Consider the following 26036-nt stretch of genomic DNA (forward strand, 5'->3'; position numbering starts at 1 on the left):
TCCTGTCTCGTCCTTAATCAAAAGTCCTTTACCTATAAATTGGAGCGTTTGCAAATCTATTAAAACAACAACAACAAAACTACATTACAGCCAGGCAGTTGCATACTTGGATAAGTGCACACAGTACCATGTGCAAGGACCTAGGTTTGAGTCCTCACTCCCCAAAGGGTGGGGAAGTCATTAGCTGTGTCTCGCTCCCTCTCTATTTCTCCCTCCCCTCTCAATTTCTCTCTGTCCTTTCAACTAAGGGGGGTGGTGAAAGGCTGCCAGGAGCAGTGGATTCATCAGTGTGAGGTACTGAGGGAGCCCCAGTGATAGCCCAGGTGGCAATACAAAGAAAACAAATGAATCACAACATTTCCTGGATGTACCTCTGGCCCTAGGTTAACTTTCATTCAAGCCAGTAAGCTTCTGCTCAATGCCCACAAAATAAACATCCTCCACCCATCCTTGTCACGTGTTGAATGCTCCTCATCTCTTCTTTCTTCCTCTCTTCTGTTGTCTTCTATCTTAGCACCACTTGGACTTAGTTGGGAAGAAGACCCCCAGAAAAGCTGCTTCTTCATTTCAAACTGATGTTATTTTGCTTATGAGATTTTGGGGCTGGAGGTGTGTCTGGCTGCCCATGCAATCTCATGGCACACACTGGAAGAATTATGGATTTTATTTTTTTTTAATTATTATTTATTTATTTATTTAAAAAAGGAGACATTAACAAAACTGTAGGACAAGAGGGGTACAGCTCCACACAATTCCCACCACCAGAACTCTGTATCTCCTCCCCTCCCCTGATAGCTTTCCTATTCTTTATCCCTCTGGGAGCATGGTCCCAATGTTATTGTGGGATGCAGAAGGTGGAAGGTCTGGCTTCTGTAATTGCTTTCCCGATGAACATAGGCATTGACTGGTCCGTCCATACTCCCAGCCTGCCTCTCTTTCCCTAGTAGGGTGGGTCTCTGGGGAAGCGGAGCTCCAGGACACATTGGTGGGGTCCTCTGTCCAAGGAAGTCTGGTCGGCATCATGCTGGCATCTGGAACCTGGTGGCTGAAAAGAGAGTTAACATACGAAGCCAAACAAATTGTTGACCAATCATGGACCTAAAGGCTGGAATAGTGGAGATGAAGAGTTGGGGGGTACTCACTGTAGACTATTGTGTACTTTTGCTTTCAGGTATATATTTTGCCCTAGTTTATGGATATGTGTGAACATATGCTCTATCTCATGGGACCTGGTCTATATCTAGGTTTTGGGACTTTGTTAGGAAGTGGAATGGAATTAGAGAATACTATGAAAGGAAAGGTCTCACCTGAGTGATGAACCTGAAGGGTTGTCATTTTGAATTACGGATTTTAAAGAGAATGGGGAGGGTTCCTTTTAGTCTAATATTAATATATAGTTGATATATGTATATATATATATATATATATATATGTTAACTTAGTACTTTTAATATATATGTTTATTTTGATCTGCTTAAACAATGTAAACCCAAGGTCTGAATTCAATCAGTTTACAAATTTAACACATTAAACACTTAGACTTTAGAAATATATACTCAAATTAAAATGGAGAGAGTCATAGAACTTGAAACAGTCAATGTATTTTCCCCTGGCTTATTGGATTTACAAGATTATAAGTTAATATGAGTACAGTTTCACACCCCTCCCACCACCCAAGGATTGTTCCCCACTCTGACTCCCAGATGGTGAACCTGAAAGCCCTCTTCCTCCCTAGAGCCCTTTACTTTGGTGCATTCCACCAAATTCAAGTTCTACATTTTTGTTTCCCCCATTCTGTCTCCTTAGCTTCTATGAGTGAGATCATCCCATAATCCTCCTCCTCCTTGTTCTTTTTAAATTTCTTTATTGGGAGATTAATGGTTTACAGCCAACAGTAAATACAATAGTTTGTACATACATAACATTTCCTGAAGTCTGAGTCATTAAAAGCAAAGAGAAACACACATTTTCTGCCTCATATATTGCTTTTTTTTTTTTTTCTTATCTTTTCCTTTCTTCTTTCATCCTTCCCTCCTTTCTGTCATTATTTCTTTCAGTAGTGACTTAATAATGATTAACAAGCTAATGTGGGTATAATTCCTCACAGTTCCCGTCACCATAATTCCATGTCCCATCCCTCCATTGGAAACTTTCCCTATTCTTCATCCCTTGGGGAGTATGGACCAAAATTAATTTTTTTTATTATCTTTATTTATTTGATAGAGACAGCCAGAAATCGAGAGTGAAAGGAGAGATACATCACCGCTTCATCACTCATAAAGCTTTTCTCCTGTAAGTGAGGACCAGGGGCTTGAACCTGGGTCATTGCACACTGTCACATGTGTTCTCAACCAAGTACGCCACCAACCAGCTCTGGACCAAAATTCTTTATGGGGTACAGAAGGTGGGAGGTCTGGCTTCTGTAATTGCTTACAACACTGGTTTTGTAGGGCAGATCCATACCCCGAGCCTGTTTCTTTCTTTCCCTAGTGGGGTAGGGCTCTGGAGAGGGGAGACTTGGGACACATTAGTGAGGTCATCTGCCCAGGGAAGTCAGGATGGTGTGATGGTTCTCACCTACAAACTGGTGATTGACAGGTGGTGAGATATAAAGCAGGACAAAGTGTTTAATAAACAGGAACCCAGTGGTCTGGGAGGTGGCGTAGTGGATAAAGTCTCAACCATAAAGTTCCAAGTACAGTCCCTGGCAGCACATGTACCAGAGTGATGTCTGGCTCTTTCTCTCTCTCCTCCTACCATTTTCTCATGAATAAATAAATAAATTATTAAATAAAAAAGACCCTAAAGGTAGGAGTAGAGCAGATGATCTTTGGTCTCTCATCGACTGTTTCCCTTTTTTTTTTTTTTTTTTAAACCTGGTCTGTGAGTATTATACCATCTACCATTCCTTTATAAGAGATTCTAGCTGGGATAGATAGCTTAATGGTTATGCAAAGAGACTGTCATCCTTGAGATTTCAAAGTCCTAGGTTCAATCCCAATACCACCATAAACCAGAGCTGATCAGTGCCCTGGTTAAAAAAACAAAAACTAGTCTTTGGGTAAGGGTAGATAGCATAATGGTTATGCAAAGAGACACTTCCTTCGGGTTCCAGAGTCTCAGGTTCAATTCCCCTGCACCCCCACCAGAGCTGTTTAGTGCTCTGGTGAAAATATAGTGCTCTGATTTAAAAAGGCAGGAGGGAGGGGGTTTCCTGTTATTCTTCCTTTACACGTACAGCACGCCAGCTAAGTCATGCTTCTCAGGCTTTTCAAGAGCTTCCTCCCGGCCCCAGCAGGCAGCAATGTGTTGTCAGTCTTGCTCTCATGTTCTCCAGCTCGAGCACAAAGGAGTCTTCACACTTGTGGACGTGATGTCTGAGAAGCACTGTGATGTGCTTTTGTGCTGACAGCAATTGATGCTAGGCACAAGTTGCCTCAACTTGAGAGAAGATGCGGAGGCATTCCACATTCCCCCACAAAGCAAAAGAGTCCACGTAGATCAACGGGCACTGAAAAATCTTGCTATTTAGACGGACCCACAGGGGAAAGTGTCACCCAGCTCTCTGCCCCAGTCACTTGCCACCTCAACACTCAAGTTTAAGCAGGGTGAGGACAAAGGGGTCTGGAAGAATTGAGTTGGCTCTCATAATGCTGCTACTATGTGTCCCTGGGTGTTTACTCAGTTGCCTGGCCTTGTTCGAAGCTCTGATAGTTCCTTACCTGATTTTCACTCCTGCTTTGAGGCTCAGGGAAGCCTAAGTGATTTTCCGAGGCCAAATCTAGTTTTAGGCAATTGCACTCTTTTAGCCTGTGGCATTTTGTGTCCCCCAACTTGACTAAATCACTGTTCTCTTCCTCCTCCTCCTCTTCCTTCTCTCTCTCTTTTAATATTTATTTATTTCCTTTTTGTTGCCTTTGTTGTTTTTATTGTTGTTGATAATCGTCGTTGGATAGGACAAGAGAGAAATGGAGAGAGGAGGAGAGACAGACACCTGCAGACCTGCTTCACCACCTGTGAAGCGACTCCCCTGCAGGTGGGGAGCCGGGGCGATCCTTCTGCTGGTCCTTGCACTTCGTGCCACCTACGTTTAACCCTCTGCGCTACCGCCCAACTCCCCTTCCCATTTTTTTTTTTTTTAAAGTTTATATCTTTATTTTATTTTTTTTTTATTTCTTTATTGGGGAATTAATGTTTTACATTCAACAGTAAATACAATAGTTTGTACATACATAACATTCCCCAGTTTCCCATATAACAATACAACCCCCACTAGGTCCTCTGTTATCTTTCTTGAACCTGTGTTCTCCCCACCCACCCCAGGGTCTTTTACTTTGGTGCGATACGCCAATTCCATTTCAGGTTCTACTTGTGTTTTTTTTTTTTCTTTTTTCCTTCTGATCTTGTTTTTCAACTTCTGCCTGAGAGTGAGATCATCCCATATTCATCCTTCTGTTTCTGACTTATTTCACTCAACATGATTTTTTGCAGGAATAGGTCCATTTCTAGCCTTCTGAGAGTTCTCCAGACTGTTCTCCACACAGGTTGGACCAATTGACATTCCTACCAGCAGTGCAGGAGGGTTCCTTTGACCCCAACCCTCTCCAGCATTTGCTGCTGTTACCTTTTCTGATGTATGATATTCTCACAGGAGTGAAGTGGTATCTCATTGTTGTCTTGATTTGCATTTCTCTGACAATCAGAGACTTGGAGCATTTTTTCATGTGTTTCTCGGCCTTTTGGATCTCTTCTGTGGTGAATATTCTTTATTTTATTTTATTTTATTTATTTATTCCCTTTTGTTGCCCTTGTTGTTTTATTGTTGTAGTTATTATTGTTGTTGTCGTTGTTGGATAGGACAGAGAGAAATGGAGAGAGGGAGGGGAAGACAGAGAGGAAGAGAGAAAGATAGACACCTGCAGACCTGCTTCACCGCCTGTGAAGCGATTCCCCTGCAGGTGGGGAGCCGGGGTTCGAACTGGGATCCTTATGCCGGTCTTTGTGCTTTGCACCACCTGCGCTTAGCCCGCTGCACTACAGCCTGACTCCCTGTGGTGAATATTCTGTCCAAGTCCTCCCCCCATTTTTGGATGGGGTTATTTGTTGTCTTGTTGTTGAGTTTGGCAAGCTCTTTATATATGTTGGTTATTAAACTCTTGTCTGATGTATGGCATGTAAAGATCTTCTCCCATTCTGTGAGGGGTCTCTTGGTTTGGGTAGTGGTTTCTTTTGCTGTGAAGAAGCTTTTTAATTTGATGTAGTCCCATAGGTTTATGCTTGTCTTAGTCTTCTTTGTAGTTGGATTCACTTCATTGAAGATGTCTTTAAAATTTATACGGAAAAGAGTTCTGCCAATATTTTCCTCTAAGTATCTGATAGTTTGTGGTCTAACATCCAAGTCCTTGATCCACTTGGAATTTACTTTTGTATTTGGTGAAATATAGTGGTTCAGTTTCAAGTTTGTGGTCTAACATCCAAGTCCTTGATCCACTTGGAATTTACTTTTGTATTTGGTGAAATACAGTGGTTCAGTTTCATTCTTCTGCATGTTTCAACCCATTGTTTCCAACACCATATGTTGAAGAGACTCTGCTTTCCCCATTTAGTAGTCTGGACCCCTTTGTCAAAGATTATATGTCCATAGGTGTGGGGGGGAGAAGTTTATATCTAATTTGTTGTTGTTTAAGAATTTATTTATTTATTCATGAGAAAGATAGGAAAGAGGGGAAGAACCAGTCACTGTGGTACATGTGCTGCCAGGGATTGAACTCAGGACCTCACACATAAGAGTCCAATGCTTTGTCCACTGTGTCATCTCCCAGACCACTTTTATTATTATTATTATTATTTTTAAACCAGATGACTGTTCAGTTCTGGCTTATGGTGGTATGGGGGCTGAACCTTTGACTTTGGAGCCTCAGGCATCAGAGTCGTTTGCATAACCATTATGTTATCTGCAAGCTCCCCCCCCCCCATCCCCTTATCCTCATTACTAAGAGCTATTTCCAGGGCTGTGATCCTCTTCCTCCAGCCCTGAGGTCTTTTGGACAGGAGCACTTCTTTCTGTAACACTTAGGACTTGCTACCCAGGTATAACCCTCACTTGGAGAACAACTTTGACAAGAAGAGTTTGTTCATCTAATCAAAATCAAGAAGCTCAAACATTTCGCAGGACTAGCAGCTACTGTCCCAATCTTCTGAGTGCATCTGAAAAACAAACAGGAACATGAAGACGTGTTTGTTGCCAGAGATACGGCTCTATCAAGCTGTAGAGTCCATCAAAAGGGAAAAGAGGAGAGCACCGAGGGGAAGGGGTGGAGTGGGATGATGGCTTGTGGAAAGTGTACTGTCACATCTGCCTGGGGCTAATGTGGCAATTCACCTTCATTATTGCAACAAACCTGTAAATCAGCACTCTCAAAAAGATATTCAGGTAGGGGTGGGGTTTGAGGTGGTGATGCATCTGGCTAAGCGCACACAGTACCACAGTCCATACACAAAGACCTGGGCTCAAGCCCCTGGTCCCCACCTGCAGGGGGAAAGCTTCACAAGTGTTGAAGCAGAACTGCAGGTGTCTCTCTGTCTCTTTCCTTCTTAGTTTTTATTTCATTTTATCTGTTTTTTTGTTTCCTTCTCCAGAGCACTACTCAGCTCTGGATTATGGTGGCGTTGGGGATTGAACCTGGCACCTTTGGGGTGGCACCAAAGTCTTTTTGCATAACCATTATACTATCTCTTCAGTCCTGTCTCTTTCCTTCTCTGTCTTCCCCTGTCCTTAATTTCTTTTAAATAAAAATATTTTTTTGAAAAGTCATACAGGGGACAGTGGTGGCGTACCTTCTTCTTCTAGCGTTTGCCCTTCTTCTGTAGCCAGTCAACAGCGTCAGGTTGAAAGCTGTCAGGAGCTGCTTGTTGCTGGCTTTGAAAGTGACTGGGATCCATGTGGATTCAGTCGGCTAGGAAGGATCGTCAGTTTCCCCAATGAATGGGTACTCACGGGTTGCACCATGAGAAGGTCGATCCAATGCATCCGTGGCGTACCTGAATGAACTTAACACATTACAGTAAATTAAGCCTAAATATATAAGCTACAGATAGGTGGAATAAATATATAAACTCCAACCAAAAATGAATTACTGTAAAGTTAATCCTATACTGCCTAAGGAGAATTTTGTAGAACATTATGGATTTAAAAGTTAAAAATTGGACCAGGGAGACTCTGATGCCTGAGGCTCTGAGGTCCCAGGTTCAAATCCCATAAACCAGAGCTGAGCAGTGCTCTAGCTGGGCCGGGGGGGGGGGGGAGGGGGATGTGGAGGGAGGGACCTGGGGAGAAAGCATAGTGATCATGCAAAAAGACCTTCAGATCTGAATAAATAGATTAATTAGTTAAATAATACAAAAAATTACAAATAGAATAACGAGGGACAGACAGTGGTGCTCCCTGTTAAGTGCACATATTACTGAATGCAAGGATCCAGGTTCGAACCCCTAGCTCCTCACCTGCAGGGAGGACTCTTTTTTAAAATTATCTTTCCCCACCTGCAGGGGAGTCTCTTCACAAGTGGTGAAGCAGGCCTGCAGGTGTCTATCTTTCTCTCTCCCTCTCTGTCTTCCCCCATCTCTGTCCTATCCAATAACGATGACAACAAAAATAATAATAATTACAATAATAAAAAACAAGAGCAACAAAAGGGAATAAATAAATAATTAAATAAAGACTTTTTTAAAAAGTATCTTTATTTTTTATTTGAGAGAGACAGAGAGACACCCGCAGCCCTACTTGACCACTTATGAAGCTTCACCCCTGTAGGTGGGTACCAAGGGCTTGCACCCAGGTCCTTGCACATGCTAACGTGCGCTTAACCAGGTACACCATCGCCCGGCCCTGCAGGGGGAGACCCTTTACAAACTGCTAAGCAGGTCTGCAAGTGTCTGTCTTTCTTCCTCTCTCTTGCCCCCATTTCTCTCAATTTCTCCAATAAAACGGAGCAAATAGCCACTTGGAGCAGTGGATTTGTAGTGCAGGCACTGAGTCCTAGCAGTAACCCCGGAGGGGGGAAAAAAAGACAATGATGAGAATTTAGGGCATGCAAACTACATATGAAAAATAGGAGGAGGGAGAGAAAAACCGGACATCAGTTTACATGTACTGCTGAGGATTAAATTCAGGACCTCATGCTTGAGAGGCCAATACCTTATCCACTGGCACCATCTCCCAAACCACACTATCTGGGCATATTGACAAAAAACAAAGTTGCAAGATTCAAAGAAAAAAAAAATTCCTGGAGATCACAACAGGTTATTCTTTTGGTGATTAAAATAATATGTCAGGGGCCGGCTGGTGGCACAGCTGTTTGAGCGCACATGTTACAGTGCACAAGGACCTGGGTTCGAGTCCCCTCACCTGCAGGGGGAAAGCTTCACAAATGGTGAAGCAGGGCTGCAGGTGTTTCTCTGTCTCTGTCCCTCTCTCACCCCTTTCCCTTTCTGTTTCTATCCAAATAAACAATAAAGATAATTAAAAAATAGTATGTCAATTGGGCTGTAACAGATCTGAATGTTTCAGGCTCAGTCCCCCATACCACCATAAGCCACAGCTGAACAGTGCTCTTGTAAATAAAATAAAATAAAATAAAATAAACAACTAGGTATTTAACACCCAGGAAGGAAAAGGATAGTTTTAAAAATCAGAGCCCTAGGGCTAGGTGGTGGCACACCAGGTTGAGTTAATGTGTTAAAAAATCAGCGTCCTGATACCCAAACTCAATTATACCCAAGTAATTCCTCAGGTTTTCACTTGCTTGTACCTCACCCAGAACTCTAGTGAAAATAATGCCTGTTCTTTTGTCTCCATAAACTATACAAGCCTCAGAAAACACACACACTGTTGCTTGCAGTGGAGACAACCTGTACACCGTCACTGAAATGTTTGAGTAAGAAAGGTCTCAAAAGTTTTCATTCTGTACACACTTCTGATCAACTTTCTGTGAGATTTATAATTTAAATCATTCTTGAAATTGGTTAAGGAAATGATAAGACTTTTTAACCTTCATTCCAAAAAATCAGCAGTGTGAAAAGAGAAAAGATAGAAGCAAATTGAGCACAAATGGGAGACCATTTGACTGCAAAGCTCCCTTACCTTCTCTTCCCTCCCCTCCCCTCCCCTCCCCTTCCCATCCCATCCCTTCCCATCCCATCCCATCACTTTCCTTCCCCCCTCACCTCCTCTCCCCTTCCCTTCCCATCCGTTTCCTTCCCCCTCCCCTCCCCTCACCTCCCCTCCCTACCCCACCCTTCCCCAAGCTCCTTTCCCTCCCCTTCCCTCTCTCTTTCTATTACCAAATACATCATAAAAGATCACTCCTCCATCCCACTATCAGTTCTAGATGATTGCTTCATAATTGAAAGAAAATATTCGGATGTCTGCTGTGATATCAATGGCAGGTGCACAAAGAGAAGCTTATATATTTTGGCAGAAGGCGGTTAATCAGAGACAGCTGGGCTTACAAGGTTTCCGAAAGTCTTTCATTGTTTCCCGTATTGGGTAAAGTCCAAGTGTGAGAATTACCCATTTGAACTGCCAAGATTTCAAGCTGTTCAGATAACTCTAGGCCTGGAATAGAAAAAGGAATATGAGCCAAGATGCTATGGTAGTGTCTGAGCACGATAAAACACCCCCCCCCCATTTTTATTTGTTATTGACAGTGGGTTACAAGATTGTAAGATTATAATCTCAAACCACACCCACCATCCAATTTCTATGTCCCCACCCTCCCATTTCCAAACATAACTATTGTAATTCTTATAAAGGCTTAGAAATAGTTTGTTTGGGGAGTCGTGCAGTAGTGCAGTGGGTTAAGCGCAGGTGTCGTAAAACGCAAGAACTGGCTTAAGGATCCCGGTTCAAGCCCCCCAGCTCCCCACCTTCAGGGGAGTCTCTTCACAGTCGATGAAGCAGGTCTGCAGGTGTCTATCTTTCTCTTTCCCTCTCTGTCTTCCCCGCCTCTCTCCATTTCTCTCTGTCCTATCCAACAATGATGACATCACTAACAACAACAATAATAATTACAACAGTAAAACAACAAGGCAACAAAAGGGAATGAATAAATAATTAAAAAAAGAAATTGTTTGCTTCTGTTCTTTTTTCTTTTTCTAAGTTCATGTCTAGATTCATTTCTTTTCCTTTTTTTAATTGTTTTTACTTTATTTATTTGATAGACACAGAGAAAAAATGAAAGGAGGGATAATAGAGAAGGAGAGAGACACCTTCAACACTACTTCATTGCTCCTGAATCTTGATCCCTACAGATAGGGACCAGGGACTTGAACCTGAGTCCTCGTGCACTGTAATGTGTGCACTTATACAAGACGCCTGCCACCTGGCCCCCAGGTCATGTTTTCCCAGAACTAGTTCCTTGACTACAGTTAATGATAGAAGGCAATACTAGAGAAAATAAAAGAGAGAATCAGACTCACCTCCAAGCTGCCACCTTAATCCAAGAGACAGGAAAGAGACAGGAAACGGCTCTCAACATTGGATGGGAAACTTTTTCTTTTTAATATTTATCTATTTATTTATTCCCTTTTGTTGCCCTTTTTTATTCTTGTAGTTATTATTGTTGTTATTGATGTCATTGTTGTTGGATAGGACAGAGAGAAATGGAGAGGGGAGGGGAAGACAGAGAGCGGGGAGAGAAAGACAGACACCTGCAGACCTGCTTCACCGCCTGTGAAGCGACTCCCCTGCAGGTGGGGAGCCGGGGGCTCGAACCGAGATCCTTAGGCTGGACCTTGCGCTTTGCGCCATGTGTGCTTAACCCGCTGCTTTATCGTCCTACTCCCAGATGGGAAACATTTATGGTTCTGGAAACTCTTCAATTTTGATGTAAAGTGGACAACTATTGAGAATAGAGAAGACTTAATAGACCTTGTTCAAAATTTCCAAATCAATAACCAGTGTTACTTGTTTTTATTTATTTGTGTATATTTTGCCTGAGCACTGACCAGCCCTGGCTTACGGTGGTGCTAGACAATGAACCTGAGATTTCAGATCTGCCTTTGAAATTTATTTTTGATAGGACAGAGAAAATTAAAGGGGAAAGGGAGATAGGGAAGACAGAGGGGGGGAGAGAAAGACACCTGTAGACCTGCTTCAGAGCCTGTGAAGTGACCCCCCCTGCAAGTGGGGAGCTGGGGGCTCGAACCCAGATCCTTACACCAGTTCTTGTTTTGCACCATGTGCACTTAACTGGCTGCACCACCGCCAGACCCCCTGGAAGATGTTTTTGTTTGAGTATTTTTTTTTTTTTCCTGTCTATCAGGGATATAGCTGGGGCTCATTGCTGGCATGGTGGCCTTCCCCCCCCCCCAATGTTATTAGATCTGACAGAGAGAAATTGAGAGGGGAGGGGGGATAGAGGAGAGAGAAATGCTCTTGAAGCATCTCTCATGCAGGTGAAGAGTAGAGGCTCGAACCTTCATCCTTGAACATGGTAATGTGTGTGTTCAACTGGGTTCACTCCCAACCCTTCCCCTTACTGGAAGGTCTTAATGCTGAGAAGTCATAAGATGGAAGGAATTAACCTCCTTCCACCTTCCTCATGCTCAGATTTGATCAGGAAATGAGAAGATAACCTTCCCCGAGGAAATGTGCAGAGATGTGAGGCCCCTTGAAAGTAGTTTGTGGATCTGGGGAGTGAGCAAAAGCAAGTTCCCTGGGAGTCGAGCGGTAGTGCAGTGGGTTAAGCACAGGTGGCGCAAAGTGCAGAGACCTGTGTAAGGATCCCTGTTCGAGTCCCCAGCTCCCCACCTGCAGGGGAGTCGCTTCACAGGCAGTGAAGTAGGTCTGCAGGTGTCTGTCTTTCTCTCCTCCTCTCTGTTTTCCCCATCTCTCTCCAATTCTCTCTGTCCTATCCAACAACGACATCAATAACAACAATAATAACTACAACAATAAAAATACAAGGGCAACAAAAGGGAAAATAAAATTTCTTTTAAAAGCAAGGTCCCAGGCTTTTAAAAACTTTTTTTTTTCATTAAATGCCATGGCCCAGGAATCTTTAAGGACTTCTGTAACTCATAGTTGTCTAAAGGCATGGGTAATACATAAGCAAAACACACAGGCACAGTTAAGAACTTCTGCTTGAAGATTTTTTTTTCTTTTTTTTTCTTTTTTCATCCCCCTCTGAGAATAGAGAGTGAATGACAAGCATAGGGAAAGTATCCCCCTTTTAAAATTTTTTTCATCTTTATTTATTTATTGGATAGTGACAGCCAGAAATCAAGAGGGAAGGGGGTGATAGATACCTGCAACAACACTGCCTCACTACTTGCAAAGCTTGCCGCCTGCAGTTGGGAACGAGGGGCTTGAACCTGGGTCCTTGTGCACTGTAACCTGTGTGCTCAACCAGGTGTGCCGCCACCTGGTCCCGTATCCCACCGTTTCTAACCCTGATTCCACATACATATGTGGTGTGAAAACTCAAGAGAAGGAGGTATTTCCACAGTTTATGGCACTAACCATTTAAAGGGCTAAGCACCTTTCAAGTGTTTTGTAGTCTTAAAACTAGATCAAAACTATCATGGTCTCTGTATATTTGTGGTCGACCTCATTGCTTTCAACTGTTAATCTATTAGTTGGATACTAAGAGGTAAAAAAAAGACTTAGAGATTGCATCTTAAATGGCACTGGAATAGTGCCGTTAAAATCTAGCAGACGCGGAGTCGGGCAGTAGGGCAGCAGGTTAAGCACACATGGTGCAAAGCACAAGGACCGGCGTGAGGATTCTACAGCAACAATAAAAGCAACCAGGGCAACAAAAAGGAAATAAATAAATAAACATTAATAAAATAAAATCTAGCAGACTCATTTTACAAATATTTTGCTGTATGTCTAGAAGATTGAAAAAGATAATTGAGCAAATAGGCAGATTTCAAGCATTCTAGCTCTTTCAAACTCCAAGAATACAATCCCATTACCTTTTGCTCAGAACTTGGAGCAATTATAAATGAAAATGTAGCCAGGATATGATTGATTGTTGGAAGAGTTTATAATGATTCTAATAAAGGACATTTTACTATTGTCAAGTGAATAATTTTAACATCCATCAGCATCTGTGGTCCTCGTGGAAGCACAAAGACACAATACTAGAGAAGGCCACCTACATTTTAAAAAGAACATGCGACTGATTACACAAATCCTAAAGCACTCAGTAAGTGGCAAAGAAAAAATTAGGAATTTGGGAGTCGGGCAGTAGCACACCACCTGCAGGGGAGTCGCTTCACAGGCGGTGAAGCAGGTCTGCAGGTGTCTGTCTTTCTCTCCCCCTCTCTGTCTTCCCCTCCTCTCTCCATTTCTCTCTGACCTATCCAACAATGACGAAGTCAGTAACTACAACATAAAACAAAATTAGGAATTTGATTGTCATGTTTGTTTCTGTCAGTACCTTAAATTTCTAGAGGATGTTTTTCTTAAAAATGTGTCCATCTTTCTCTCTCCCTCTCTGTCTTCTCCTTCTCTCTCCATTTCTCTCTGTCCTATCCAACAATGATGACATCAGTAACAACAATAATAACAACTACAACAACAATTTTTAAAAAAACGAGCAGCAAAAGGGAAAATAAATATAAAAAATTTAAACATTCTAATAAAAACATATATGTTAAAAAATTTTAATTTTATTTTTATTTTTTTTTTCCTTTACCAGAGCACTGTTCAGCTCTGGCTTATGGTGGTGCAGGGGATTGAACCTGGGGCTTTGGAGCCTCAGGCATGAGAGTCTGTTTGCATAACCATTATGCTATCTACCCTCTGCCCAAAAGTTTATTATCTTAATGAATATTATGTGTGAACATTTTTTAGTGGAAGTGCATGTCTCAGTTGGGTCAAGATAGAGGAAACTGTGTATAACTTACTGTAGTAATGAAAAGCAGTTGTCTTTGGCCATCTCTTCTTCTCACTGCCAGGAGATAATGGTTCTGTTTTGAAATCTCTACTCAAAAATCTGAATCCATAAGAAAAATGAAAACAGAAAGCAAGCTAGCCAGTAGCAACAGAAGGATGAAGGAGCAAAGAAAAAATTCTTCTTTGATTCGACTTACTATGGACACAAAACTACAGATTGTTTTCAGAATTCACTTTATCAAACTGGGGACATGAGTCCCTGTTACAATACTTTTTAAATTTTTTTATTGTTGTAGTTATTATTCAAGCCCTTGGTCCCCCCCTACAGGGGGAAGGCTTCACAAGTGATGAAGCAGGGCTGCCGGTGTCTGTCTCCCTTTATAGCCCTGTTCTCTTTCAATTTCTCTCTGTCCTATCAAATTATTATTATTATTTTTAAATAGAACTAGAATCCTAAAGGGCATTCCTTGTCATCCCTTACCTGCCTACCCTCCTCTCTTCCTTTCTGCTTTACAGTTGGGTTAGGTTGAGGGATAAACTGTTTATATAGACAGTGTAATTTGTCATGTTTTAAGTGCTCTCCCAGTGAAATCTTCATTAATCACCCCTCCAGAAAGAAAGGGAGGGAGACAGAAAACTGGAAAGGGAAGGGAAGGAAAAGTTTGGTCTCCTGAGACAGCTGTGAAAGCTGGTTAAGATTTTGTAAGTAGAGTTAATGGAGCATTGCTAGTAGTCTTGGCACTAGCCTTGTCACTGTTCCAGTCATTTGGCAATTTTCCCGAAGAGAAGAAGTTTTCTCAAAGGAGCAGAGTTTTCTATCAAAACAAGATGACTAACCACTTTTGTGGTCCTGGTGATGAGTTGTTCTGACGTCAACATTAATTCAATTATTGGACAGAGAGAAACTGAAATAGAATGGGAGGAAGAGAGAGACACCTGCACCACTGCTTCACCATTCATGAAGCTCCTACCAGCCTCCAGCACATAGGGACTTTGAGACTTGAACCCTGGTCCTTGTGCTCAACAGAATGTACACCCACCTAGTCACAGTAATTCTCCACCCACTCAGGATTGCACTGAAAAGCCCTTACGAGTGGATGAATAAAGACAAGTTATAGGAGGAAAGGCCTTCTTCCCAAACCATGTTCATATTGGAAAATTTAACAGCACTCTGAGGCACAAAACAAAACAGCAGGAGGCATAGAGAGGCAACTTTCTTTCTTTTTTTTTTTTAAAGATTTTTATTATCTTTATTTATTTATTGGATAGAGACCGTCAGAAATTGAGAGGGAAAGGAGGGATAGAGAGGGTGAGAGACAGAGACACCTGCAGCACTGCTTCACCACCTGTGAAGCTTTCCCCCTGCAGGTGGGGACTGGGGACTCAAACCTGGGTCCTAGTGCATTGTAACATGTACACTCAACCAGGTGCACCACCACCTGGCCCCTGAGAGGCAACTTTCTTCAGTTCATGGGAGACCTGGTCGAGGCAGGAGGGAAACAGAAAGTCACACTGGTAGACGTCCTCAGGATTTCCCTAACCCAGAGTTCAGACAGTCCAGTGGCTTCCAAACCTCAAGTTCACAGCCAATTGGTACTAAGAAGGGTCAGGGACATTGGAATTGTTCGAAGCACTTCCTGGTGATTGTAGCTGCTTATTCATGAGTGATCCTAAATGATCTTGTTAAGTGAGGCAAGCCAGAAGGTGAAGGACAGTTTCGAGGTGACTTCATCCATAGGCGATTTATTCCATCCTGACATCTCCAGGCAGATAACCTCACCACTGTGTCCCGAAGTCTCACCTCTCCAGAGCTCTAGCCCACAAGGGAAAGATAGCAACAGGCTGGGGGTGTGCATCCGCCTGCCAAAGTCCATGTCCAGTGGAGAAGCAATTACAGAACTCCCACCTTCTGCTCCCCAAAAAGAATTTTGGTCCAGACTCCCTTAGGGGTAATAAATAGAGAAGCTTCCAATGGAGGGAATGGGACATGGAACTCTGGTGGTGAGAACTGTATGGAATTGTACCTGTTACCTTAAAATCTTGTTAATCATAATTAAATTACTAATAATAAATAATAAAAAAAGAAACAAAGCAAAGAAACAAAATGCAGGGCAAAACATTAGCTGTGGACTGTTTTAGCAGATCTAAGGACTCTGGTAGCATGGTCAACTATGGTGGATAAGGACAAGCTGATGACAGGTCTGGTATGTTGAAATCTGTTGTAGGGGAGATAAACTACACACCTTTGACAACAACAGCCTTGAAAAATCAACTTTTTTTTTTTTTTGCCTCCAGGGTTATTACTGGAGCTCAGTGCCAGCACTATGAATCCACTGCTCCTGGAGGCTATTTTCACCATTTTGTTGCCCTTGTTGTGGTTGTTATTGTTGTTATAGCTGTTGTTGTTGTTGGATAGGACAGAGAGAAATTGAGAGAGAGGAAGATAGACACCTGCAGACCTGCTTTGCCGCTTGCTTAGCTGCCACCCTGCAGGTGGGGAGCCAGGGGCTCGAACTGGGATCCTTAAGCCGGTTCTTACGCTTTGTGCTGTGTGCTACTGCCCAGCTCCCAAATATCAACATTTCTCCCAATAAAGTGATAACGATAATGGTGATGGTCATGATATAGGGAAGCCTAGCTGGTTTTATAAGGCTGTGTGATGTCGTAATCAGAATTTCCAGTTCAAACTAGAATGTTTTGACTTTGATAGTTCAGTGCACTTTGTGGAAAATTCTAATAGTGCTACATATGATAGCGGTGCTACTCATTATTACTGTTGTTTAATTAAGTTCCTTTCTCCTCTCCTCTCTGCTGTGCTGTTTTTTGTCTTTGTTTTTTTTTTTTTTTTCATTTTTATTTATTGGATAGAGACAGCCAGAAATTGAGAGGGTAGGGGAGATAGAGAGGGAGAGAGAAAGAGAGACACCTGCAGCACTGCTTCACCACTTACAAAGCTTTCCCTCTGTAGGTGGGGACCAGGGGCTTGAACTCAGGTCCTTGAACACTGTAACATGTGCGCTCAACCAGGTGCGCCATCACCCGATTCCGAAAACACACACACACACACACACCATGTCTCTATCTCCCCTTGTAGATTTCTGCCTCTATCCAATAATAAATTAATTAAAAGAATAGGAACACAAGAACATAGGAAAACAACTAAATAAATACCCAGAACACTGGTGATGTGTACAGATGTGAAACTACGTCCCTGTGACCTAGTAATCTTGTAGGCCATTACTAGTTGCCAAGCAAAATATTGTTTTAAAACCTTTCATTCAGTAGATCTTCAGATAAATCACTGTCATTTTCTTGACTCTTAATGTATTTATTGGATAGAGACAGCCAGAAATTGGGAGGGAATGAGGGTGATAGAGAGGGAGACAGAGAGACACCTGCAGCCCTGCTTCACCACTTCACAAAGCTTTTCTCCTGCAGTGGGGACCATACGCATTATAACATGTGCACTCAACCAGCTGCTCCACCACTTGGCCCCAACAAAATAGTTTAAGATATGATTCACCTAAAGCCATACCCTCACCCCCACCCTCACTGTATGGTACAGTTCCTTGTCCACAGTCAGAGCTTTTTCCCTGAATGTTGTTTCTTTTCTCTTTTCATTGTGAAGTATATTCGGTGCTCTTCGAACTGGTGCTTATATGGTGTACATTTTGATGACCAAAGGCCTGAAGCAGTCCGTTTGTGACCAGAGTTTCTACAATGGACCCATCAGCAAATTCTGGGCATATGCATTTGTACTAAGCAAAGCACCTGAACTAGGTGAGTGTTTTCTCTCCTCCTCCTCCTCCTCCCCCCTTCCCACAGCCCACCTTGATCTCATGTGGCAACATGCCCACAATATGTGCATTAAAATGAACAGAAAGGGGCCGGGCGCAGCGGCTTAAACGCACATGGCACAAAGCGCAAGGACCAGCGTAAGGATCCCGGTTCGACCCCCCCTCCCCCGCTTCCCACCTGCAGGGGGGTCACTTCACAAGCGGTGAAACAGGTCTGTAGGTGTCTTATCTTTCTCTGGCCCCTCTCTGTCTCCCTTCCTCTCTCCATTTCTCTCTGTCCTATCTGGCAACAATAAGAACAAGGATAACAAAATGGGAAAAATGGCTTCTAGGAGCAATGGATTCATAGTTCAGGCCCCAAGCCCCAGTAATAACCCTGGAGGCAAAAAAAAAAAAAGACAGAAAATCAACTTGATTTTCTAATGTCCATCACCCCCCCCCCCTTCTCCATGGAAATATTTGGAAGAGCACAGGCTTTTACATGTAGATTTCAAAGCACTCACTACCAATGCAGACAGTGCACTCTGCCCTTTCTCCCCAAGAATGTCTGCACCATTGTTCAAACACAAGTGTGCGGGTGGCGGGGGGCGGACTATTCTGTGTCCCAGCCCCACATCGAAGTAAGTGGACTTGCCTCTCTGGAACTGGGAAGGTCTTCATTTGAATATCCTCATGTCTCCTTAACATGAGCTGAGAGGTTGGCTCCGGGCACTGTCATTGTTTGTTTTCATCATCAAAAAGAAGGGCCTTGGGGGGGAGGGGGCATCATCTGGTTAAAGGCACACATCACAGTGCCCGAGGGCCCAGGTTCAAACCCCTGTTTCCCCCTCTTCCCCTTTCCTCTCAATTTCTCTAAATAAAAATATTAAATTAAAAGAATGGGCTTTGGAGAAGAGCAGTGAGTGTGACCTGGGTTAGCAAAAACAAATAAACAAATAAACAAAAACAGTGAACGGTGACAAGCAGTGGTTTTCACTTTTTTTTTTTTAAATCAGAGCGTTGTTTAGCTTTGGTTTATGGTGGTGCCAGGATCTGTACCTGGAACCTCCTAGCCTCTGGGATGGAGTCTATTGCGTAAACCATTGGGCTTTTTCTCCAGTCCAGGGCAATGGTTTGACATTGGCCAATTAACAGGAAGGAAACCATCTTTACAGCTAGAGAAAGGCACCCTCTGGTGATTATCAGCTCCCTCAACCAGAAGGGAGATATGTGCTTTGGCCAGTTATTAAATAAGCATCAGGATGTAGTTTAATTTCATACATACAGGAACTACAAGGTTCAAAATAGCTACCACATGGTGGAAGCATTTAACCCTCCAAGGTATGGAAAGGAGAGGGAGGAGTAAGGGGCTGGGGAGGTAGCACAGCGATGCTGCAAAAAGCCTCTCATGCCCCGAGGCTCTGAGGTCCCAGGTTCAGTTCCCTGGACCAACTTTAGCCAGAGATAAGCAGTGCTCTGGTGGACAAAAAAGAAAAAGAAAATAAAAGGAGGAAGGAAGGGAGGGAGGGAGGGAAAGATTGACAGGAATGTAGAGTTGTTGAAAAGGAAAAGCAGATGAAGCCCAGGAGATTTCTTCTCTCTTTCTCTCTCTCCTTTCTTTCTTCTCCCTTTTTTTTTTCTTTTTTTTTTTAAAATATTTATTTTATTTATTTATTCCCTTTGTTACCCTTGTTGTTTTTTATTGTTGTAGTTATTATTGTTGTTGTTGTTGTTGTTGGATAGGACAGAGAGAAATGGAGAGAGGAGGGGAAGACAGAGAGGAGGAGAGATAGACACCTGCAGACCTGCTTCACCGCCTGTGAAGCGACTCCCCTGCAGGTGGGGAGCCGGGCCTCGAACCGGGATCCTTATGCCGGTCCTTGTGCTTTGCGCCACCTGCACTTAACCCTCTGCTCTACAGCCCGACTCCCTTCTTCTCCCTTTTTTAACCAGAGGGGTGAACCTCTGGTTTCTGGTGTGACTGGGATTTGAACCTGAAGGCCTGCTGCCTCGGGCATGAAGGCATTTGTGCAGAGCCACTATACTAGGTAAGCGCTGTTTCTGCGGAGTCTCCTTGCCTTCACCTCAGGAGACTCCTCAACAAGGAGGAGTGACAACACTCTGGGGTCCCACATTCTGCCCCCCTGTGTACATATATACAAGGCAAAGGAAAACTGAGTAACTTTCCCCAAAAGAGCCAAAGCCAACAACTTCAATAAGGCCTCAGAGAGGGAAGGGGACAGGGAGCTCAACCGCATGGGCTAGGCTTTTCTGCAGGATGAAATTGTTGCCTTCTTCCTGGTTGAGTGAGGGTAACTCCCCCCCCACACACACACACACAAACACACAAAAGTTCCCTCATATATGAAAGTGTCTCTTGCCCATAGATAAGTTCTACTGAGCTTTTTGAACTTTGTTTTTTAAAAGCAACCCATTTGAAATCATCTTTATGTCCAAGATATGTTGTGGGCTGGCCAGTCTTTTCCTTTTCAACCCCTGTCTTTCCTGACCATAGCATGCACACATCTTTTAGTGTCCAGCTTTAAAAATTAATCACCCTTGGGGCCCGGCAGTGGCATACCAGGATAAGTGCACATAGTACTAAGTGCAAGGACTTGCTCGAGTATCTGAGTTCGAACCCCCAGCTCCCCACCTGCAGGCAGGACGCTTCACAAGCAGTGAAGCAGTTCTTTTTTTTTTTTTTCTGAATTACTTTTTTTTTTTAATTTTTTTTTTTTATTTAAGAAAGGATAAATTAACAAAACCATAGGGTAGGAGGGGTACAACTCCACACAATTCCCACCGCCCAATCTCCATATCCCACCCCCTCCCCCGATAGCTTTCCCATTCTCTATCCCTCTGGGAGCATGGACCCAGGGTCATTGAGGGTTGCAGAAGGTAGAAGGTCTGGCTTCTGTAATTGCTTCCCCGCTGAACATGGGCGTTGACTGGTCGGTCCATACTCCCAGTCTGCCTCTCTCTTTCCCTAGTAGGGTGGGTCTCTGGGGAAGCTGAGCTCCAGGACACATTGGTGGGGTCTTCAATCCAGGGAAGTCTGGCCGGCATCCTGATGACACCTGGAACCTGGTGACTGAAAAGAGAGTTAACATACAAAGCCAAACAAATTGTTGAGCAATCATGGACCCAAAGCTTGGAAAAGTGTAGAGGAAGTATTAGGGAGGTACTCACTGCAACTCTTGTGTACTTCTGCTTTCTTACTTTGGTGCCATACTCCAAACTCAGTCAATTTCTGCTTTGCGTTTCTACTTCTTTTTTTTTTTTTTTTTTATTACATGCATAACATTCCCCAGATTCCCATTTAACAATACAACCCCCACTATTTCATTCATCATTTTTCATGGACCTGTATTCTAGTCTTTTACTTTGGTGTAATACTCCAATTCCATTTCAGGTTCTACTTGTGTTTTCTTTTCTAATCTTGTTTTTCAACTTCGGCCTGAGAGTGAGATCATCCCGTATTCATCCTTCTGTTTCTGACTTATTTCACTCAACATGATTTTTTCAAGGTCCATCCAAGATCGGCTGAAAACGGTGAAGTCACCATTTTTTACAGCTGAGTAGTATTCCATTGTGTATATATACCACAACTTGCTCAGCCACTCATCTGTTGTTGGACAGCTGGGTTGCAGTGAAGCAGTTCTAAAGGTGTCTCTATCTCCCCCTCCCCGCTCAGTTTCTCTCTGTCCTATCCAATTAAGAAATGAAAAATTGGGGGCTGGGTGGTAGCACAACGATGGGTTAAGCGCACATGGCGCAAAGCGCAAGGACCGGTGTAAGGATCCCGGTTCTAGCCCCTGGCTCCCCACCTGCAGGGGGCCACTTCATGAACGGTGTAACAGTTCTGCAGGTGTCTATCTTTCTCTCCCCCTCTCTGTCTTCCCCTCCTCTCTCCATTTCTCTCTATCCTATCCAACAACAACAATAATAACCACAACAATGAAAGAAGGGCAACAAAAGGGAAAAAAAATAACCTCTAGGAGCAGTGGATTCGCAAGCACCGAGCCCCAGCAATAACCCTGGAGGCAAAAAAAAGAAAAAGAAAAGAAAGAAAATTGCCACTAGGACTAGTGCATTCGTAGTACTGGGACAGAGCCCCAGCAATAACCCTGAAGGCAAAAACACACAAATGAACAAAAATTACCTTTTGTATTTCCTACATGTGCTCATTTATACCCCCTCTGCTTTGATGGCGCTGAGTGTAGATGTGACTATTCAGCTGATAGTCACCCCTCCCCTGTCCAGTGTACTGCCCACAACTAGCCTTCTTTGACACGTCAGAAATGGTGTCTCTTTGCTTCTGGAAATAGCCCTCTCCTGATTCCACCCAAGGATACTAGTCTATGCTCTGCATTTTCTCCAGCTATATTTGAAGGATTTGGAGTCAGTGCCTTCTACCTCTTCAAGGTATGATTTATTGAGAAAAACCACCCAATCGGTCTGTCTTCACAACTTCTATAACAGGTAGAAAACCATGTTCTGGGATTCCTAGACAGTTAAAAATTTGTCTCACTTCTGTTATTCAGGGGCTCAGTTGACAGTGACCTTCTAACAGTAAACTACTAAATCCAGGCATCAGTGCTACTTGAGTATCTCCAAGGCAGCCAGCCCTAACTCTCATTTTGCATGTTTCCCAGCTCATGTGCCAATGCCCTCCAAGGGTTTTTCCTTCTCTTTGAACATCCTGTAACTGCCACTTAATGACCAAAACAAAATGTATTTGGATTGTTTAGAACTTTTTTTTGGCAGTCGGGCTGTAGCGCAGCGGGTTAAGCGCAGGTGGCGCAAAGCACAAGGACCGGCATAAGGATCCCGGTTCGAACCCCGGCTCCCCACCTGCAGGGGAGTCGCTTCCCAGGCGGTGAAGCAGGTCTGCAGGTGTCTGTCTTTCTCTCCTCCTCTCTGTCTTCCCCTCCTCTCTCCATTTCTCTGTCCTATCCAACAATGACAACAACAATAATAACTACAACAATAAAAAACAAGGGCAACAAAAGGGAATAAATAAATAAAATAAATATTAAAAAAAAAAAGAACTTTTTTATATTTTTTTGCCTCCAGCGGTCTTTCTGGAGCTTGGTGTCTGCCCCATGAATCTACTGCTCCTGGAGGATACTTTTTTTTTTCCCTTTTGTTGCCCTTGTTGTTTTATCGTTGTGGTTATTACTATTGTTGTTATTGATGTCATTGCTGTTGGATAGGATGGAGAGAGGTGGGGTAGAAAGAGGGGAAGAGAAGGATAGATACTTAAAAACCTGCTTCGCTGCTTGTGAAGTGACCCCCCCATGCAGGTAGGGAGCCGGCGGCTTGAACCAGGACCCTTGTGCTGGTCCTTGTGCTTCGTGCCATGTGCGCTTAATCCACTGTGCTACTGCTCAACCCCCAGAACTTTTTTTATACTTATTTATTTATTTTCCCTTTTGCTGCCCTTTTTTTTTTTTTTAACTGTTGTTGTAGTTATTATTGTTGTTGTTGATGTCGTCCATTGTTGGATAGGACAGAACGAAATGGAGGGAGAGGGGGAAGACAGAGAGAAAGACACCTGCAGACCTGCTTCACCACCTGTGAAGCGATTCCTCTGCAGGTGTGGGGCCAGGGGCTTGAACTGAGATCCTGACGCCGGGCCGGTCCTTGCACTTTGTGCCAAGTACCCCCCCCCCTTATGTATTATTGGATAGCGACAAAGAGAAATTGAGGTGGGGGGAGATAAGACACCTGTAGCTCTTATTCAGCACTCATGAAGCTTCCCCTCTGTGGGTGGAGAACACAGCATTGAACCCACGTCCTTGTGTACTGTGTGTCTGTGCTTAACTAGGTGTGCCACCGCCTGGCCCATTTAGAACTTTTCTTATTGTTAAGCCCCAAGTTCTCTCTTTCAGTATTCCAGACTTGGGTCTACCTTTCGCACACCACTTTCTCTTGTGAGATGAAGGAATAACACTTCTTCCTTATTCCACACTTGAAACTTTATCCCCACCACCCATGCCCCTACATCTGCCACTAAACACTTTGCTGCGCGTCGGAAAGTCAGACACAATGTAAAAAAGAACTTTATAAACTTGATCATTTCTCTGTATGCCACAAATATTTGCATTGTGTGCGTATGTGTGTCTCCAACCATTTTTCATCTCCTTCAACTAAAACTTCCTGTCCACTAACACAGACTGCCCACCCCCTTCACGCAGTGTTTTTAGCAGCAAGAAGGCTTTTCCTCAGCAGAAAACAGTGGATTCATTTCAATGAATCATGAGGCTTCAGTCAACCAGAACAAGATAGAGAAGAGAGTCATGAACATACTTGGGCCAGAATCTCTTAAGCTCCTACTGTTGGGATTCACTTCAGACCTGTGAAATTTGGCTTTGTCAAAACTTAGAGAGATCTGGGGGGCCGGGCGTTAGCGCAGTGGGTTAAGTGCACGTGGCACAAAGCGCAAGCGCAAGGATGGGCATAAGGATCCCGGTTTGATGTCACTACTCCCCACCCAGGGGAGTCGCTTCACAGGCCGTGAGGTGTCTATCTTTCTCTCCCCCTCTCTGTCTTCCCCTCCTCTCTCCATTTCCTATCCAACAACGAACGATATCAACAACAATAGCCACAACAAGGCTACAAGAAGGGTAACAAAATGGGGGTGGGTGGGGAATGGCCTCCAGGAGCAATGGATTCATGATGCAGGCACTGAGCCCCAGCAATAACCCTGGAGGCAAAAAAAAAAAAAAAAAAAAACCAACTTAGAGAGATCTGAGTCCAGGCCCTTGCTCAATCGAGCTTGTCATTGTGAAGCTCTGACTCAGCAGGGCTGCTGCTCACCAGGATAGAGGCAGCCACCTGTGATAACCCCCACACAGCACGGGCTCTTCCTGTCTCCCAGTGCCGTGCATGCTCTGGTTTCCGGATCTGGAGCTTCCCACAACTCTGCACTTAGCGGGACTTCAGGGACTAACATCAAAAGGGGCACTGAGGACTGAAAACAACAAAAAAAAAAAATAAAGAAAGGGAGGAAGGAAAGAAAAGAAACAGGATTTGAGAGGAAAGGGGGAGATAAAAAGGGAAAGATATCTGCAGCATTGCTTCACTGCTAGTGAAGCCTCCCCCCGCCCCCCCACAGGTGAGGACCAGGGACTTTGAGCTCTCGAACCTGGGACCTCGAAGATGATAATGTGTTCGCTCAACCAGGTATGCACAAGACTAAAAATAGTGAAGCTGGGATATGTGATGGCGCCTGAAATGTTCATGAGTTCAACTCACACACATTTGAGCACATTTGGTCCAAGCCCTTTCCATAATAACCTGGAACTTTGGCTAAGAAAGGTTGATTGGCCGACATCACACACAGAAACCTGTGTGATCTTAGATTGTAAACATCATGAGTCCAGAGTGACTGGCTCGGGGCAAATTGACTCTGATGGTTTGTGGTCTCCCCAGAGGAAAAGCAGAGATGCATCTCAGCCGTAATTTCAAAATAGCCATGGTAAGTCTAGGGGTCTCTCTCTCTCTCTCTCTCTCTCTCTATCTATCTATCTATCTATCTCTGTCTCTCTTTCTCTCCACCCCTTCTCTCCAAAATGAAAAATCAGATGATTTTTTTTTTTGCCCCCAAGTTTATTTCTGGGGCTCAGTTTCTGTATAACCCTACCATTCCTGCTTTTCCTTTTCTCTTCTCTTCTTTCTTTAATAGAGAGTGAGAGAGAAGAAAAAGACCCATTTTCTCCCCAGTGATCTTGAGGACAAACTTGCAGTGGTGGATACTTCTGAAAAGTTCCTAACTATAGTGGGGATTCTCATCTCCCTATTTTTTAATCAGTTTATTTATTTTCCCTTTTGTTGCCCTTGTTTTATTGTTGTAGTTATACTTGTTGATGACATCAACATTGTTGGGTAAAACAGAAATGGGGGGGGGAGAAAGATAGACACCTGCAGACGACCTGCTTGACTTTTTATTTATTTTTAACCAGAGCACTACTCAGCTCAGCATATGATAGTGCTGGAGATTGAATCTGAGACTACTGGTGCCTCAGGCATGAAAGTTTTGTTTTTTGTTGTTCTGTTGTTTGTTTTGTTTTGTTTTGTTTTTTTAAAAAAACATAACCATTACCTTGTCTTCCCAACCCTCATTTTCTTTTTTTAAAAAAATATTTATTTATTCCCTTTTATTACCTTTGTTGTTTTATTGTTGTAGTTATTATTGTTGTTGTTGATGTCGTCGTTGTTGGATAGGACAGAGAAAAATGGAGCGAGGAGGGGAAGACAGGGGGAGAGAAAGACAGACACCTGCAGACCTGCTTCACCACTTGTGAAGTGACTCCCCTGCAGGTGGGGAGCCGGTTTGTTGTTTTTTTTTT

General features: G+C 43.4%; 1 protein-coding gene across 3 annotated transcripts in view; it reads left to right on the forward strand.

Moving 5' to 3' along the window:
• Positions 1 to 26036, forward strand: part of ELOVL6 (ELOVL fatty acid elongase 6) — a 114890-nt gene that overhangs the window by 84630 nt on the left and 4224 nt on the right. For all 3 annotated transcript variants that reach the window (XM_060186256.1, XM_060186257.1, XM_007530779.3), the window contains one exon: positions 17535 to 17686. In XM_060186256.1, coding sequence (XP_060042239.1) covers positions 17535 to 17686 — 152 coding nt within the window. The remainder of the gene's footprint in view (positions 1 to 17534; positions 17687 to 26036) is intronic.

This window comes from Erinaceus europaeus, chromosome 2 (assembly GCF_950295315.1).
Source record: "Erinaceus europaeus chromosome 2, mEriEur2.1, whole genome shotgun sequence".
In the NCBI taxonomy this organism is placed as follows: Eukaryota; Metazoa; Chordata; class Mammalia; order Eulipotyphla; family Erinaceidae; genus Erinaceus; species Erinaceus europaeus.